This window comes from Taudactylus pleione, unplaced genomic scaffold (genome assembly GCF_031769625.1).
Source record: "Taudactylus pleione unplaced genomic scaffold, aTauple2 ptg000266l, whole genome shotgun sequence".
Taxonomy (NCBI): domain Eukaryota; kingdom Metazoa; phylum Chordata; class Amphibia; order Anura; family Myobatrachidae; genus Taudactylus; species Taudactylus pleione.
In genome coordinates this window covers 3068202-3087476 of record NW_028284668.1, presented here as the reverse complement: position 1 = coordinate 3087476, position 19275 = coordinate 3068202, and the positions used below count along the sequence as shown (strand labels likewise).

The window sequence follows — 19275 nt, the reverse complement described above, 5'->3', positions numbered from 1 at the left end:
AAGGTCGAGACTGAAATTTAGTGCACAATAGTTACATGACCACACTAACAGTGTTAGATCAATACAAGGTCATAGAAATTGTTTGGATTTCTATTCACTACAGCACAAGCACTAACCTTGGGCACATTACAGTGATCAATATTTCAAGAGCAATTAGGATCCGTTTCACAGACCAATCATTAGCAGCAGGACCCCACACTGTACTATATACCAGTTAACCATCATCACTTGTGTTTGGACAAATAGTATATTTTAATGAGTCCCAATGAACAAGTGTATTTAACTCTGTACTCCACACTATACAATTGTAAAGTGGATGCCCAGCTTAAGGAAGAAGAATTCAAGGTGAATGATTTGACCTTAAAAAAAAAAATCTAGAGAGTGAATAGAGGAGGAAGTTTTCTCGAGACAGACCAGATTTGAACAAGGTGAAAAACTGAAGCAGATTCTGAGAATTACGTCCCCAGAAGATTCAGGTTTATAAAGACGGAAGACAACTCCACACCAGCATAAAAAGAGGAAGATGACTGATGGACTGCCTCAGGTGCCAATATATACTCCCTCTACAATAGAGCTATCACCGCGAGGAATCGCTTTACAGCATTACAAAGACTAGAGTCCAACAGTGACTCAGATTTTTTATCTCCAGACCAAAAATACAGAAAATCTGCATTCATAAAGACAGACCTTCAAAGAGGTTCAAGACAGCTTCACCTGTCAAAAAAAGCTACCCAGAAGACAAGGCACTCGGGGCGGTGGGAGGAAGACACACCAAGAGAAGATTTCTATACGAAGGAATCCCGAGGACAGTGGCATCTTTAACCTATCAATTAAGTACAACTGAAATTTCTCTGCTGAGGATGTAGGAGACTGACACTTGGCTAATTAGCACAGCTGGTCCTCTTTATTCAAATAAGTTTGAAGCCTATATAGATCTGAATAAATTTACAAGGAACAGCACTTTGAAGAGACCCTTTGTAAAGACAGATATTATAGATAATGCCAACAAATCTAAGTCCAGCCTAAATAGGAAATCAAAATAATATCCTATAGAAATCTAAGGGTAACCATATTCAGGTGTTTAATGATCTTGTTAAAAAAGGACCTGTGGGACCATGATTTCTTACCACAGAAAAAATAACTTGAAGAATGAGGAGGTGGCTTTGAAAAAACTCCAAAAGAATACAGGAATAGTGATAAAACAGGCCGATAAGGGGGGGGCACTGTTATTTTAGATCGTACAGTTTATGAAAGAGGCTCATCGATTTGCTAAGTGATGCAGTATCTTAAAAGATCTTATCACAGAACCCTACCAATAGATTTATGAACACAGAACAGTTTTAATTCATTATCTGCATAATAAAGTGTTGTTAAAGATGAATTCCAGTTTTTAATAGTGCCCACCCCAATGATTCCCATTCTTTATTTGCTGCCGAAATTCATAAGTCTCTGGTCAACCCACCAGGCCGACTTATTATTGTGGGGATTGAATCCCTTACCTCACACCTGTCAGAATGTATTGATCTTTTCCCAAGTAAATATGTTAGGGAATTGCCATCTCACCTAAAAGATACAAGTAGCGTACTCCATCTCCTTACAGGTATGGAACGGAAGGATACTTACTTATGGATATTATAGATGTTCAGAGTCTATATACCTGCATTGAACAAGAAAGTGGGATCAAGGCATGGAGAAAATACCTCAGAAACGAAGACTTTAGCTTCACATAGGAAAGGGATTTTTTATTTTATTAGATTAATTTTAAGTCACAACTATTTAAACTTCAGGATAATGTGTGCATTGATGGCTGCCCTGTGAACAAGCTTCTAGCGAAATGTGCATCAGACAGCACAGATCACGCGGGGCGCACACGTGACCTGCACCCGCCGGTTCATCGTCCTCCGCCATAGGAACTTACCTAAGTGAAAAAAAACACTTATCGTGCCGCTATAATGCTTCCTGCTTCGCCTCTTTACCGAGGCGAAGCAGGAAGCCCTAACGATGAGATGTATTAAACTTGATAGTTATGGTAAAACTTACCTTTGATAACTTTCTTCAAAGTCCATAGAGTCCACAGTGAGACCTTGGGGTGCAGGTGGTGTTTGAGGACCGGACACCACGCAGTTAAAGCCTTCAGCTCCCAGGATGCACTGGTCCAACTCCCTATACCCTACCCCCGAGCCGAAGGCACTTCAGTTCTTGACAACTGAGGTGTCAGAAGAGAGGAGAAGAGAGAAGGAAAACTGGTACACACAAGAATCACACTCAGAGAAGGAGACAGGAAACCGGTGACCAGAAACATAGCCCATATGAAGCCAGGTGCCCTGTGGACTCTATGGACTTCAAGAAAGAGTTAAGGTAAGTTTTACCATAACTAATTTTCTTCTTCAGGGTCCATAGGGCAGACCTTGGGGATGTACCAAAGTAGTAATTCAAGGTTGCAGCCGCTCCTGCGCTTAGAGAATCCAGCGTCCAAATGAAGCATCTGGAGAGGCAAATGTATCAAAGGCATAGAATCTCAGAAAGGTATGGACAGAGGACCATGTGGCCGCCTTACAAAGCTGTTTAGCTGAGGCGCCACGGCAAGCTGCCCACAAAGGACCCACAGAGCGAGTAGAATAAGCAGTAACAGCAGCCGGGTACAGGAAGGCCTGCCTGCGTGTAAGCCTGTGAGATAGTCATGCGAAGCCATCTAGCCAAATGTTTGTTTGTTGGCTGGCCATCCCTCCTTGCGAAATCCATAGAGCACAAATAAGGAGTCTGACTTCCGAAAGGAACTGGTACAATCCACATATATCCTGAGGGACCAGACCACATCCAAGGAGGCCTCATCTGCCAAGAGGTCTGGTGAATGAAAGGCTGGGACTAAAATTTCCTCGTTAACGTGGAAACTAGTAACTTTTGGAAGGAAACCAGGGCGAGTCCGAAGCACAGCCCTCTCCTACTGGAATATTAGAAATGGGGAGTGACAGGAGAGTGCCCCTAAATCTGACACTTCTGACGGATGCTATAGCCAGAAGAAAAAAAAAAAAAAAAAGTCTTCACTGTGAGCCACTTGAGTTCCACAGAATCCAGGGGTTCAAAATGGAGGACCCTGGAGGGCACAAAACTACTGACAAATCCCATGGAGCCACTGGAGGGACAAACGGAGGTTGAATATGGAGGACACCCTGGAGGAAGGTGTGGACATCTGGTAGTGGAGCAAGTCTACGCTCTAACCAAATGGATAGAGCAGAGACATGCATGTTCAGTGAGTCCAAGCGGAGTCCAAGGTCTAATCCAGTTTAAAGGAAGGCCAGGACTCTGGAAATCTTAAATACATGGGAAGTGTAGCTTCTGGTACAACACCATTGAAAATATGTATGCCACACTGTGGTAGATCAGAGGAGAGGATGGCTTACGCGCTCTGAGCATAGTGTTGACTACAGAGCAAGAGAATTCCTTTGTACCTCAGGAGGGATGACTCAAGAGCCACGCTGTCAAAGAGACGACCCCAGGTCCTGGTAAAGGCAAGGACCCTGAGACAACAGGTACGGACAGCAGGAACAGAGTGTCTATGGAGAGACTCAGAAGATCTGAGTACTAGTGATGTCTTGGCCAAGCTGGAGTCACCAGCAGAACAGTACCTCAGTCTTGTTTGAACTCTAGGAAGAAGGGAGACTGGAGGGAACAGGTATGCAAACTGTAAGGTCCAACTCACTGACAATGCCTCTATGAAGGTTGCTTCAGCATCCCTTGTTCTGGACCCATACACTGGCAGTTTGTGATTGTGTCGGGAGGCCTTGAGGTCCACCTCTGGGAGGCCCCATCTGCTCACTAGGAGTTGGAACACCTCGTGGTGAAGAGACCATTCCCCGGGATACACGTGACGGCTGAGGAAGTCTGCTTCCCAATTGAGAACCCCCGGAATGAACACTGCAGAGATGGCTGGGAGGTGACACTCTGCCCATGTCAGAATGCGTAACACTTCTGTCATTGCTGCCCGACTTAGAGTGCCTTCTTGACGATTGATGTAAGCCACTGTTGTGGCATTGTCGGAATGTACCTGTACAGGTTTTACCTGAAGTATGTCCTGGGCCAGTATGAGGGTCCAGTGGACAGCTCGAAGTTCCAATATGTTGATTGGCAGGGTTGATTCGACTGGTGTCCAATGGCCCGGGAAGGAGTGTTGGCCGGTCACTGTGCGCCAGCCCCGAAGACTGGCATCCATTGTTAGGATTACCCAGTGGGGGATGCAAAAGGGGCCACCCTTGGTTAGATGAGATGTCTGTAGCCACCAAGATAGAGACAGATGCAGAGATAGAGCAGCATTATCTGAGCTTTGATCCGATGGGGTAACCCGTTCCACCTGGAGTAGATCAGCCTTTGCAAAGGCCTGGAATGGAACGGCGCATATTCCACCATGTCGAAGGTGAACACCATGGATCCCAGAACCTGCATTGCTGACTGGATCGACACTTGGCAATTGTGGAAACATTTGCACACTCGTACTTGAAGTGTGGAAATCTTGTCTGATGTCAGAAAGATTCTCCGATCCTGAGAATCCAGCAGGGCTCCCAGATGAATCATTCTCTGTGAGGTATCAGGGAGGACTTTTTTCAGTTGATTACCCATCTGTGCTTGTGCAGGAAAGCAATGGTTAGCTGCAGATGACGATGAAGCACCTCTGGGGAACCTGCTAAGAGCAGGAGGTCGTCCAGATATGGTAGCAGTTGGACACCCTGACAACGCAAGTGGGTTGCCATAATTTGGGTCAACACCGGTGGGGCTGTGGATAGTCCAAAGAGCAGAGCATGAAATTGGACGTGTTGCTGTAGTATAGAAAACCAGAGATATCGCTGATGAGAGGGCGCTATTGGTATGTGTCCTGAATATCCAGAGATACCATAAAGTCCCCAGGCTCCATAACTAGGATGACTGAGCGTAGGGTTTCCATCCTGAACCTGGGTACCCTGAGCAATTTGTTCAGGGATTTGAAGATAGGCCTATGAGACCTGGCTTCTGAACCAGAAAAAGTAGAATAACCAGTCCCTCGCTGAGATAGCAGGACTGGCGCAATTATCCCTGCTTGCAGCAAGAACTATATGGCTTTGTGGATATGTAGGGCCTTGCTCGGGTCTGAAGAAGTGCTCGTGTAAAAAAAACTGGTTGGGAGGCCATTGAAGAAATGAGGGCGTACCTGAGAGAGACCACTTCTGTTACCCAAACATCTATGGTGATTTGACACCAGCACTGGGCGAACTGAAGAAGTCGGACTCCCACTCTGGGATCCCCCAGGGGGAGACCCATCCCACCAGGTTGAGGGGTCTATCCTCGGGTATTTAAAGCAGGGCATCTGGTGTTCCAAGTCTGCTTGGTCCTTGGTTTGGCAGCCCTAGCGGAGACAGACTGCCTAGGAAAAATACTGACCTTTAGGCTTTCCCTGAGGATGAAAGGACTTAAAAGGAAGTAGTCCGAGGCCTTGTAGTAGCAGTTGAAGGCAGAAATGCACTTTTTGATGCTGCCAACGTGGTTGCAATCTTGTCAAGGTCTGGGCCAAACAAGATCTCCCCATTGTAGGGGCCTTTCTTGGAGTCCGCATCTGCCTTCCATGAGTGTAGCCGCAGGGTACGGCAGGCAGAGACACCCACGGCCGAGACTCTGGAGGTTAGGAGACTGGCATCCAATGTCGCTTCTCCCATATAGGAAGCTGCATTTTGTATTTGTGAGCAACAAAAGACATTTGGATCCCTAGAAGCATCTGAGGGAAAAAAAAAAATTCTTCAAGAGAGTCAGCCCAGCTCTATATAGCTTTAGCCACCCCTGCAATAGCCATGGTCGGATGAGCAACAGCCCCTGAAAGAGTATAATCGATTTCAGGCAAGATTCCACCTTTCTATCCATAGGATCCTTCAAAGAGGTTACTGTAGAGATAGGCAACGTAGCACTTTTAATTAAACGTGAAACATGTGAATCCGCCACAGGGGGGCCTCCCATTTTGAACAATGAGCCACAGGAAATAGGTAACAGGAGGTCAGACATTTTTGCAGCTGAAACCTCTTACCAGGCTGCACATGTGTGTTCAGCTAGTTGATCCGATAGAGGGAATTCTGCTGAAGCCACCTTCTGCCATTTTAACAGAGGGTGCTTGGATTTAGGGGCTGGCTCGTCATCTTCTATTAGTAAGATGGATCTGACAGCTCGCACCTAGGCAGGTATAACAAGAGATATGCAAGAACTTACCTTTGTTATCTCTGTTTCTACGAAGTCTATAGGGTCCACATGGTTGCCCTTGGGGTATAGCTGGATCTGGATCCACGCAGTTAAAGCTTTGCTGCTCCCAGGTTGCACTTGGGTCCGTTCTCCTCTATACCCCGCCCCCGAACCACAGCACCTCAGTTGGTAAGCAGCCAAGGCCGGAGGAGGAGACGAAACAGAGAGAAGGAAGACTGGAACACACAAGAAACCATACTCACAGAAATGGGACATGAAAAACCGGTGACCAGTCACACAGCCCATATGAAGCCAGGTGAGTCAGGGCGGGCGCCCTGTGGACCCTAAGGACTTCGTAGAAACAGAGATAACAAAGGTAAGTTCTTACCATATCTCTTGTTTTCTACTGAAGGGTCCATAGGGGGTCCACAGGGTTGACCTTGGGGATGTTCCAAAGCAGTTCAACAAAGGGCGGGGACGCTCCTGTGCTGAAAGGGGAAACCGGCGCCCAAAGGATGCATCCTGAGAGGCGAAGGTGTCAAACGCATAAAACCTCAAAAACGTCTGAATTGAAGACCAAGTGGCCGCCTTACACAGCTGAACAGCAGAAGCGCCACGTCTAGCAGCCCAAGAGGGACCCACTGAACAAGTGGAATGAGCCTTAACAGAGGCTGGCACAGGTAAACCCTCCTGTGCATAAGCCTCACAAATAACGGAACAAAGCCAACGGGCTAACGCTTGTTTGTTGGCAGGCCAACCCCTCTTGTGAAAACCAAAGAGGACAAACAATGAATCAGATTTCCTAACCGAAGCCGTCCGGACCACATAGATTCTAAGAGCCCGGACTACATCTAAGGAAGCCTCACCAGCTGAAAGATCAGGTGACTGAAAAGCTGGCACAACAAGTTCCTGATTGATGTGGAACTTTGAGACCACTTTAGGCAAAAACTCAGGACGAGTGCGGAGCACCGCTCTGTCCTGGTGAAAAATCAGAAAAGGAGGGCGACAGGAAAGCGCCCCCAATTCTGACACCCTCCTGGCAGAAGCAATAGCCAGGAGAAAAACGGTCTTAAAACGTCAACCACTTGAGTTCCACTGACTCAAGAGGCTCAAAAGGAGGACCCTGCAGGACCCGTAGCACCACCGACAAGTCCCAAGGAGCCACAAGAGGCACGAAAGGAGGCTGGATCCTGAGAACACCTTGGAAAAAGGTGTGAACATCTGGCAGTGTAGCAATCCGTTGTTGAAACCACACGGACAAAGCAGACACATGAACCTTCAGAGAGGCAAGGCGTAAGCCGAGGGCCAAACCTGATTGAAGAAATTCCAAGATTCTAGAAACTCGAAACACCCGAGGATCATAGCTTCTGGACTCACCACTGAAAGTGCGCCACACCCTGTGGTAAATCTGTGCGGAAGCAGGTTTGCGTGCCCTGAGCATGGTACCAATAACCGAACTGGAGAAGCCCCGAGACCTCAAGACGGCTGTCTCAAGAGCCACGCCGTCAAAGACAGCCGACTCAGATCCGGGTAAAGGCAGGGCCCTTGAGACAACAGGTCCCGACGCTGAGGAAGAAGGTTACGGAGCGTCGATGGAGAGGCTCCTCAAGTACCAAGGACGTCTGGGTCACGCCGGAGCCACCAGCACGAGCATGCCGCCGTCCTGCTTGAATTTCCGCAGGACCCGAGGAAGTAGGGATATCGGAGGAAACAGATACGCCAGGTGAAACGTCCATTTCACCGACAGCGCGTCCACCAGACATGCGCCTGCGTCTCTTGTCCTTGACCCGTAAACGGGCAACTTGTGATTGTGACGGGAGGCCATCAAGTCCAGCTCCGGCAGCCCCCATCTATCCACGAGTAGCTGAAACACCTCTGGGTGAAGCAACCATTCCCCGGACTGCACGTCGTGACGGCTGAGGAAGTCTGCCTCCCAATTGAGGACTCCGGGGATGAAGACCGCCGAGATCGCTGGAATGTGGCACTCCGCCCAAGCAAAAGATGCTAAGACACCTCCGACATCGCTGCCCGACTGAGTTCCTCCTTCGTGGTTGATATATGCCACCGTGGTGGCGTTGTCGGACTGCACCTGAACCGCCCTTCCGAGAAGAGTGGGGCCGGACGACTGCAGGGCCCTGTATACTGGCCGCAGTTCCAGGATGTTGATGGGGAGAAGTGCTTCTTCCGCAGACCAACGACCCTGAAGCGACAATGAGCCGGTCACTGCCCCCCAAGCCCGGAGACTGGCATCAGTCCTGAGCAGGACCCAGTCCGGGATCCAAAAGGGGCGCCCCTCGACCAGATGAGCTGTCTGAAGCCACCAAGCCAAAGACTGCCGAACCTCCGGGGACAACACCAGCATCTGACAGCGGATCCGGTGAGGTAACCCGTTCCATTCCGATAGAATCAGCCTCTGCAGGGGCCGGGAATGGAACTGGGCAAATTCCACCATGTCGAATATCGACACCATGGACCCCAGAACTCTCATAGCCGAATGGACCAACAGGCGGCAACTGCTCAGGCAACTGTATCCGCAGCTGTAGGGAGGAGACCTTCTCCGGAGTCAGGAAGATCCTTTGCTGACGAGAATCCAGCAGGGCTCCCAAATGAACCATCCGCCGTGATGGAATCAGGGAGGACTTTCTCCAATTTATCAACCAACCGTGCACTTGCAGGCAAGCAATCGTCAGGTGGAGATGTTGAAGCAGTACCTCCGGGGAGCTCGCCAGCAAAAGGAGGTCGTCCAGATACGGCAGCAGCCATACATTCTGGTTCTGAAGATGTGCGGCCATGATTGCCATCACTTTGGTGAATACCCTCGGTGCCGTGGAGAGGCCAAAGGGTAGCGCCCGGAACTGATAATGATGCTGAAGGATAGCAAACCTCAGATACCGCTGGTGCGAAGGTGCTATCGGAACATGGAGGTAGGCATCCTGGATATCCAGGGACACCATGTAATCCCCAGAATGATGGAACGCAACGTTTCCATCCTGAATTTGGGAACTCTGAGGAATTTGTTCAGAGACTTCAATTTGAGGATAGGGCGATGAGAACAATTGGGTTTCTGCACCAAAAACAGTAGAATAGTACCCCGTCCCTCGTTGTGATTGAGGAACGGGAACAATGACCCCTGCTTTCAGCAAGGACTCTATAGCCTCCTGAATCTGTAAAGCCTTGGTCTTGTCCTGAGAAGGACTCGTGCAGAAAAACTGGTGGGGCGGTCTGTGCCAAAAAGGCAGGGCGTACCCCTGGGAGACCACTTCTCGAACCCAGGCATCCGTGGTGGTATTGTGCCACCACTGGGCAAATTGAAGAAGTCGGCCTCCCACTCTGGGGTCCCCCAGAGGGAGGCCCGTCCCATCAGGCAGAAGGTTTATCTTCCTGCTTGGAAGAAGGGCGCCTGGCACTCCAGGCCTGCTTCTTGGGCTTAGAAGCGGCTTTGGTCGCCGACTGCCTCGGGAAGGACTGACCTTTGGCCTTGCCCTGAACCCGAAAGGCAGAGCTCCGTACCTTGGTAGGTGCAGAAGCCGAAGGAAGGAAGGCTGATTTAGACTTAGCCAGAGTATCCACTATTTTGTCCAAGTCTGGACCAAAAAGCAAATCTCCATTAAAAGGTAAGGACTCCAGGCCCTTTTTGGAGTCTGCGTCAGCTCTCCAGGACCGCCGCGCCGACACAGCTGCAGCCGACACCCTAGAGGTCAACAGGCTTGCATCCAACGATGCTTCCCCAATGTAGGAAGCCGCATCCCTCATTTGTCCTATCAACGCTCTCTGGATCTCCGGAGCATCATCCGGAAAGGTATCCTCCAAAGAGTTGGGCCAGCTCTCGATGGCCTTAGCCACCCAAGAGATTGCCATGGACGGACGGGCCACAGCCCCAGAGAGAGAGTAGATAGACTTTAAACAAGTCTCCACTTTCCTGTCCGTGGGATCCTTCAGGGAGGAGATAGATGGTAAAGGCAACGTAGCGCTTTTAAGCGGGTGACATGGGAATCCACCGCAGGCGGAGTTTCCCATTTCCTGCAATGAGCCTCAGGAAAAGGATAGTTGGAAGCCAACCGTTTCTGCGGTTGGAATCTCTTGCTGGACAACTGCCAGGCCCCCGCCATATAATCCGTCAACTGGTCGGACAGGAGAAAAACAGTCGAAGCTACTTTGGCCGTTTTAAAATTAGGGTACTTCGACCTGGGAGCCGGCGCATCCTCCTCTATATGAAGGATGGCCCGCACCGCCCTAGCCAATGCCGGCACATTAATGGAGGACTTAGCCTCCACCTCCTGGGCCCCGGCATCCGAGTCAGAGTCTTCATGGATCTCTCCGTCATCTGAAGACACATCAGTGTACTGTGCCGCCAGTGAAGCCGAAACGGGTCGCTTGGACGCCTTTGGGGGCAAATCACTGTGCAACATTGACTGAAAAGCCGATGCCGAACCCGCCAGGCTCTGAATAGAGCTGGAGAGAACATCCACCCAGGGAGGGGGTACCGTCTGAGGATACCCCCCCCTGAAAGGATACCATCGACTGCTGCGTCACCGTGGGCGATTGTACGTATACAGGCAATCCCACATAAGGACCCACAGTCTGAGACCCGGGAGGAGACTGCACCAGACATGCAACACCCGGGGAACGGGGGATGGTAGGCTGGGGCAACACCCTAGAAGGGACCGCAAGCCGGTCCGCGATCGAGGCCAGCACTTGTGTAAACATCGCCCAAGGAGGATCCTGCGCCACCGGGGGTTTAGAGGGACCAGGTACCAGCTGGCACCGCCGGCACAGACCATCCTGAGACAAATTCGCCCCATCAACCCCTGCCGAACAGCATCGGCAGGAAAACAACACAGGAGCCACAGAGCGCTCATTCTCCTCATCAGACATGAGAAAAACTTTTGCAATAAAAGTGTATCACCAAAAAGAGGTCAGGCGTATAACACCTGCGCACTCCCAAGTATGCAACACAAACAGCCCACGATATTGTACTGTGTAGCACTCCACTGTATGTGACGGACCTCACAAATACGTAGATCTATATACGTGAGGTACACAGAAAGAACACCCCTCCCCCACGCACCTGCGGGCCTTAGGAGAAGGAAAGGGATAGGTAAAAGCTGACAGTAAGTAGAAATAAGCACAGACAGCAGTACTAGCAAAAGTCACATACTATGCAGAAAGTTATACTCACTGCACCTTCAGCTACAATCAACCTCCCAGATTCAGTGTCTGGGAGGGCTATAGCGCTGCTAACACTGTCCTCAGCAGGGGAGAGGTACGCAGGGCGACCGGTCCACTGGATACCACCTGGGAGGTCTGCGTTGCTGCTCTGAGAAGATGGCCGCCAGAGAGCTCTGAGGAGGAGTGCAGAGAGATAACAGCCCAGCGACGCCAGCACGCATGAGAGAAGCCGTGCTGGGCTGAGGGGAGGAGCCGCTAAACCAGGGAAGGCTGCCACCCCTGGCTAGTGATTAACCCCCAGGGATGCCAGTTCCCTTCCGGTCCTTACACCCTGGTGGTCCAGCGGTCACGCGGGGTATTCCTGAAGAGGAGGAGCCCGCCGCCGCTACTAGCGCCGCCGGTCTGTCCCCAGAGACTGGCGGCTGAAGACTGCCTTTGTTATCGCGGCTTACCTGGCCCTGTGCATCCGGCAGCAGTCTGTGGGAGTCCCGGAGCCACGCTAGTACTGACTCCGGGGTCCCGCTGCGATCCCCAGATCAGTACTGGCGTTGCAGCGCCAGCGGGGCTGTTGAAGCGGCAGCGTGGACGTCCAGATTGACAGTCTGATGCTGCCGCTCTGAAGATAGTAAAAAATAAAATCTTTAAAAATAGAAAAATAAGCTTAGGGGCTGCTTATGCAGCTCCACTGCCCAGGGTGACCCGACTCCGGCCGGGCACCAACTAAAACTGAGGTGCTGTGGCTTGGGGGCAGGGTATAGAGGAGGACGGACCCAAGTGCATCCTGGGAGCAGCTAAAGCTTTAACTGCGTGGTGCCCATGGATCCAGATCCAGCTATACCCAAGGTCAACCCTGTGGACCCCCTATGGACCCTGAAGTAGAAAGATGCCTTTAATGATGCACGTGTGTAAAGGAGACAGTTAAATGAGCAGAGGGAGTGAACTGGCTCAATCGTTTTGACTCACTTCTGACTTTATTCTTAGTCAGAAAGTTACATGGATATGTAATAATTGCCTCATCCGTGTTATTTTGATATGTCTAATTGATATTTTGAACGGAGGATAATTTTTTTTTTACATATTTAAACGGATACATATCCAATGTATGAGTGAGGCAGCAAACAGAATTGTAGATAACCTTGGCATGTTTAATTGATGCATATTTAATATGCTAATGAATATAGGAACATGTGGGAATCATCTCATCTGTGGTTTTCAATTAAATTTCCTGTCATAATGTATAGGATTACACAATGTGAGAATTGCATTTTTTACTTTTATATTGGGTGAAACTAATGTTGAAATAAGGAGCTTTAGTGCGAATGTACACGGCTGCTTTAGAAATTACAGCAAATTGCTGTTTACTCAAATGAATTAAGATCTTTTTGCTTTGGTTGAAGATGTTCAGCCTGATTACTTGCTGACCTATGCCACTAAATAATTATGATTCAAATATCAGTGACATTCTTAAATTTGAGAGTTGTAGGTAGAAACCAAGCCATTTTGTTGTCTAATAGGATGCAACTCCTGTTCTTTGAAATAAAGAACTGATCTAATGTGAATAGTTTTGTTATTTTATCTAATTTTTCTATGGGCATCTTCAGATCAGTTATGGTAATTAACCCAATAATTGTTTTTATATAATTACCCTGTAAGAGGGCAGTACATATAATTAGCAGAGTCTAAATATCGCTATATTAGTGGTCTCCAATAATATAAATAATGTTTAAGGTATATCCAGTAAAGGTTAAGTTTTATAAAGTACGTCCGGAAAGTATTCACAACGCTTCACTTTTTCCACGTTATGTTGCAGCCTTATTCCAAAATGGAATAAATTAATTTTTGTCCTCAAAATTCTACACACAATACCCCATAATGACGACAACGTGTAAAATCACACGTAGATAAGTATTCGCGGCCTTTGCCATGAAACTCAAAATTTAGCTCAGGTGCTTCCTGTTTCCACTGATCATCCTTGAGATGTTCCTACAGCTTAATTTGAGTCCACCTGTGGTAAATTCAGTTGATTGGACAGGATTTTGAAAAGGCATACACCTGTCTATATAAGGTCCCACACTTGACAGTGCATGTCAGAGCACAAACCAAGCATGAAGTCCAAGGAATTGTCTGTAGACCTCCGAGATACTTGCCCATGTGCCCTCCAGAGCAATCAGTATTCCAATGTATAATGGCATATAGGCCAAACTCCAAGGTCTTGTAATATTGGTTTTGTAAAGAATTGACAACAAGCAGTGTTAAAAATGTAAAGTTTCTTGACACAGGTCGCAAGAACAAGGTCACAAGACCAAAAATATCTATCTATATATTATACACACACAAAGTCTTGGGCCTCAAGTGAAAGTTTTCTACAAATGTCTAAACATTGTTAAAGAAAAAAAAAGAAAAAAATTATAGGGGACGAACCTTTGTAAAGAGTCTCCACCACTGCCAGTTTCTGAGCTTCAGGTAGGCTGCACAATTCCTTTGTATTACTTTCATTGCAGTAAGCTGCTGCTGTCGTTTGCCAAACGCCCTAAAAAATAAAAAATCATGAAAGTTTTTCACAACAGAACTTGTTCTAGAGCAGGTTTGGGGAACCTCCGGCCCACGGGCCGTATACGGCCCGCAAGTGAAATCATCCGGCCCGGCCGGCTGTCAGCAGCAGAATCAGCGTAGTGTAGCGGCTGTCAGCGGCGGCAGGTAGCACAGCAGGGGAGAGGGGATGTCAGGATTGTCATCGACAGCTAGTAGCCAATGACAGCCCTGACACACCACTTCCCCCCGCTGCGCTATCAGCGGCGGTAGGTAGCACAGCGGGGGGAGGGTGTGTGTGTCAGGGCTGTCATCGGCTATCAGCGGCGGGAGGTAGCACAGTGGTGGAGGGTGTCAGGGCTGTCATCGGGGGATTACTGCAGGGGCTCTCTCCCTATCAGCGGCGGCAGGTAGCACGGGGGGGGAATCAGGGCTGTAATTGAGTGGCATGCAGGGCTCTCTCCTCATCAGCGGCGGCGACAGGCAGGCAGCGCACAAGAGGGGGGGGGGGGGAATCAGGGCTGTCATATGGCTGCCATTGAGCTGGTTAGTGCAGGGTCTCACCCTAACAGTGCGGGCAAGCAGGCAGTAGTGGCAGAGCAGGGGGTGTGTACAGTCAGTGCTGTCATCAGGCTGGTTAGGACTGAGAGGACCCCAGGGCTGCCTTATCAATCTGCCTGTCACACATCCATAGGGACTGCCCCTCCAGACTCTGGCTGGCAACATACCAAAGAGAAGCAGTTACTTACAGCCATCACATTAAGGGCGAGTTAATAACGTTTTTAACCAAATATAGGAGGCAAATTTTAAAGTTAATAATTTTGTATGTCCCCGAATGATTTTCTAAAAATCAAAATGGCCCTTGGCAGAAAAAAAGGTTCCATACCCCTGTTCTAGAGTATCAGATAATGATTGATATTTTATTATTAATATATTTGAAATACAATCCTGTAATATCTGTGAACATAAAAATCCACCATCCTATTGCTGAAATGAATTGACTTTACTTACAGTCAAGACAATTTTGCAGCAAATATTCAATGCAACATTTCTCTGTGGAGATAAAGATTTTTAATGTTTTGGAAATGATCTTGAAATCACCTTTAAAATTATATTTTGTACTGACATTTCTAGGATTCCATTTTGATTGACCATGCCACCTTGGATATAGAAAACTTGTGCTGGAGTAGCCACTTAGGGTAGGGTGGGGCAAATCTATGAAATGTGTCATTTCACTGCCAGCAAGTGCTAGTATACGCGTGCAGGAAAAGTGATGTTGCTGGTACCGTACATGGCAGATGTGCGTAGCGTTCCTGCAAGGCTGTTCTAGCAGGGGCTGCGCCCAGCTAGATTTCAAAAATGCAGAATGGGCCCTGCCCTTTTGGCGGCGCCCCACTAAAACACCCTGGCGCGTGTACAGTGGGTGGGAAAAATTGCGGTGCAGCGATCACCGCCAGTGAATATTCTGAAAACAAAGGGCCAAATCCAATTAGACGTGAAAAGCCACGAATGTACAAAAAAAAGTGGACTTATGTCTTACCTGGTTAAGTCCTTTTCAAAATAACTCCATAGTGGACACAGGTTAAAGATGCATACACACAAAGATTCTGTCCAACCATCAAACTAGTTGATTGGTTGGAATGAAAATCTGGTAAGGCAGGGCTCGATAAATTTTTGTAAAAACTGGGAGCCAGCTTAAAAGCTTAGGAGTCCATAACCAAAACACATGAAAACTTGTATAGACCACCATACATGCCCCTTCAATGCCCCTCAACCTCCACACATCAGACCACCATACACACCTCTTCAATGGTCTTTAGATTCTGTTACATGGGCATACCTACCCGCAATTCAAAATATGCCACACAGTAGGGCCCAAAGTCATATTATGCCACACAGTAGTTTCTTCCATTCAGTTCTGCCACACAGGAATGCCCCACGTGTGCCCCCAATCCACAGTGTGCCATGCAGGAGAGCCCCACACACAAGTACCCCCAATTAGTTGTGCCACACAGGAGTGCTTCCAATAATAATATTATAGTGGGAGGTCACTGTTCTGAAACCACACACACTCACCACCTTTGTACAACTCCCCGGAGGACATATCTTCCACTCCAACCGGCAAGTGCTGCAGCTCCCTGTTGGTCACAGTCTTCTGCTGCTGGCAGTGCTGCAGCTACTAGACGATCACTCTTCTCCTCCATGCAGGTTAGTGATGCACCTCCCTGCGGTCACTTTCCTTCTCTATGCTGGTAGTGATGCTTTCCCGAAGTCATTCTCCTCCTCAGCGCCGGTAATGATTCAGCTCCAATAATAGTGTTGCGGCTCACTGCGGTAACTCTCCACCCCTGCTATTCCCCGACTGTCACTCTACTCCCCAACCGGCAGTGTTTCAGTGCCATGGTGGTCACTGTCTTCCACTGCTGCTGGCAGAACTGCAGCTCCAAGCGGTTACTCTTCTCCTCCCCGCTGGCAGTGCTTCAGCTATCTGCAGCCATTTTCCTCCAAAGTGCCAGTAATAATTCAGCTCCTGGCGGTCATGTCACACTCCTTCGACATGGCCACAGTGATCAATTGTGGCAGGTATCCATTCCTCTGTGCAACAGGCCTGCAGCATCCCGTCCACCCACTCCAGTAACCAATAGGAGTGCTTTCTTACTTTTTTTTTTTTCAGTTAGCTTTATTTTTCACAGTACTTAGCTCTAAAATCCGGTCGCCAGGACTAAAATTTTAGTCGCCATGGCGACCTGGCCCCCGGGATTTGTCGAGCCCTGTGTTAAGGTATGAAAGCAAATGACAATCAGCAATTTGCTCTCGAACGCCGGAAAATGGACAAAAACTGTTTGAACAAATTGTTTAGATCAAACATTTAACAAAACTTGTCTAACGACCATTTTAATCTATTTTCTGGCATTTAGGAGCAAATTGCTGATCATTTACTCCCATACGTTACCAGATTTTCATTCAACCAATCAACTAGTTGGATGGTTGGACAGAAAATCTTTCCACGTGTATGCAGCTTTAGACCATGGGTATAGGTGGAGCAGGAGGAGTCCGGGCACCAAATAGTTAAGCTTCTCCCAGCAGCCTAGGCTCCTCCCCCCTATACCGGCCCCGAGCCAGGCCAGTTTATTTAGCAAACCCTAGGCAGGAGCGAGGAAGAGAAGGAAGACAGACTGGTCCAAACACCCAGAAACGCTAAAAGAAGGACTGAAAGTGGAGTAAAAAACCCTGCCAGCCCAGTGCGTTAGGGTGGACAGCCTGTGACCCCTACAGAGTTTGAGGAAAAGGACTTAAGAAAAGAGGACTTATGCCTTACCTGGTTAACAAACCATATCAAAAAAGGACAGAGGGTAAGACCATGGGAAGTCCCAGAGCTATCCCATAACGGGAGGGAACGCGCCGCAGCTACGCTGAGAATCCCTTCGGCAAAAAGCAAAAAGCCGTATCCGCAGCTGCGTAGGTGTCGAACAGAACCCGGAATAAAGCAATAAAGCATGGGAGGAAGACCATAGGGCCTCTCTATGATGCTGCTAAATGGAGGCACCTCTGGCAAGCCACCCAAGAAGTACAATCCGGTGAAAAAAATCCAACTGCAAAGACTGAACAGAGAGGACTGCCATGACTGAAAATGAAACTGATAAGTCATGTAGAATCCACCAGTACCATTTACGAAATTTGTAGAGAACTAAAGGGGGTCCATCCACAGAGAACCAGAGTCCAAACCACAAGCTCGGGAGGGCCGGCACAATCCAAAGAGGCTGCCTTTGTAGAAAAATAGATGCCTGAAACACAGGGACCAAACAGTTCTGGTGATGAGAAACAGGGAAACTACCGAAGGAAGATAGCCTAAGCAAATTAAAGGACAGCCTGGTACCAGCAAAAAAAACTCCATGGGCAGGGACAGTACAACGCGCCCCAGAGAAACACTCGCCGGAGCAGGAAAGCGGTCATCCACGAAATCAAACTAAGGTCAAAGGCGACGACTGAAGAGCTTGAAGCACCAAAGTCCAAGGAACAACACCACCTTGAAGGAAAGTTCGGACGTTAGGCATCAGAGCAAACTGCCTCTGAAGAGGACAAAGTGAGGAAACCTGTAACTTCCAAGAAGAGAGGCAGAGGAACAAGCCAGCCCCACCTGCAGAAGGGAGAGGACCCAAGAGAGGGAACCCCTTTGGGAAAAAATTCCAGTTGGAACCCAAAGTGAAGTAAATCCACCCAAGCAGTGACAAAGTCTTGCAGAGGAGAATTTACGAGCAATCAGCATAGTACGAATGACCAACCTGGAGAACCCAGAAGTGCTCAAGAGCAACGCGATGGGCCAGATTCGGATAGAAGCACGGGCCCAGAGACAGAATATCAAGTTACAAAAGATGATACAGCAAAGCATTGAAAGAAGATCGGTGTACCAAGCTCACCAAAGCCCATAGGAGGCAGCCAGGATTACCATGTCTCCCTCTCACTGCAGCAAACATAGGAATTTTGGAACCACAAAATTGGAGGGAAGACACTAGAAAAGAAACTCCTGCCGGACCGGCTAGACGTCCACCCGAAGGACTCCTGGAACCCTGGTAGGGGAGCAGTACCTCAAAGGTCTGTGTTCATGCTGAGATGCCACCAAGGCGATAATCCGGCCACCACCAGCGAAGAACTGAAAAGCATCTGGACAAAGCCCCCATTTGCTTGGGTAGATGCCCAGGTGGCCGAGGAAGCGCTCTTGCCCAACCCAGACTCTGGGGAGGAAGACTACTGACAAGACCCAGAAGCTGACACTGCCCAGATGAGAACACTATTCACCTTCAATGCCCCGTGACTGCGAGTCCCACTGGTTTATGTAGGCAATGGCAGTCACATTATCAGCTTGAACCTGGACCGGACCATGTTGTAGGAGCAGCTGAGCCAGGCACAGGAGCTCTGAAGATTGTTCGGAGAACCACAAAGCTGATTAGCACCTGGCTCATGGAAGTTGTTCACTGACCGTGTAAGGTTGTTTACATCAGTGGTGAGGAGGACCCTGTGTGGAATCCCCTGTCTAAGCGGGACACCTGGACCACAAGAGGAAGAACCTAACCTTCCAGGAAGGTGTGAGACATCAGTGGGACCGGTTCCATAGGGACCATCCTCCATCTGAAGAGGCCGGGAGTGAAACTAGGCATATTCCTCCTTGACGAATGTGGAGACAAAACGATCCCAGGAACAGAGTATATGGACACTCAGCGATGACTTAAAACCATGTAATTCCTGGCCTATATGTCCCAAGCTTTTCTGGTAAGAGGAAGACCTGCTGAACCCTGTAAATCCAGCAAGGCCCCCAGAATGAATCTCTCTACTGCGACGGAGTCCAGGTGGAATACACCCCATTGATGAGCTTTCCGTGGGACTGGA

At 48.7% G+C, this 19275-nt stretch overlaps 1 protein-coding gene across 1 annotated transcript in view; it reads right to left on the bottom strand.

The window, feature by feature from the left end:
* The window catches only part of MYH9 (myosin heavy chain 9), a 386037-nt gene that overhangs the window by 179913 nt on the left and 186849 nt on the right, over positions 1-19275 (bottom strand). Inside the window, exon 20 of the mRNA XM_088481216.1 lies at positions 13783-13891. Coding sequence (XP_088337342.1) covers positions 13783-13891 — 109 coding nt within the window. The remainder of the gene's footprint in view (positions 1-13782; positions 13892-19275) is intronic.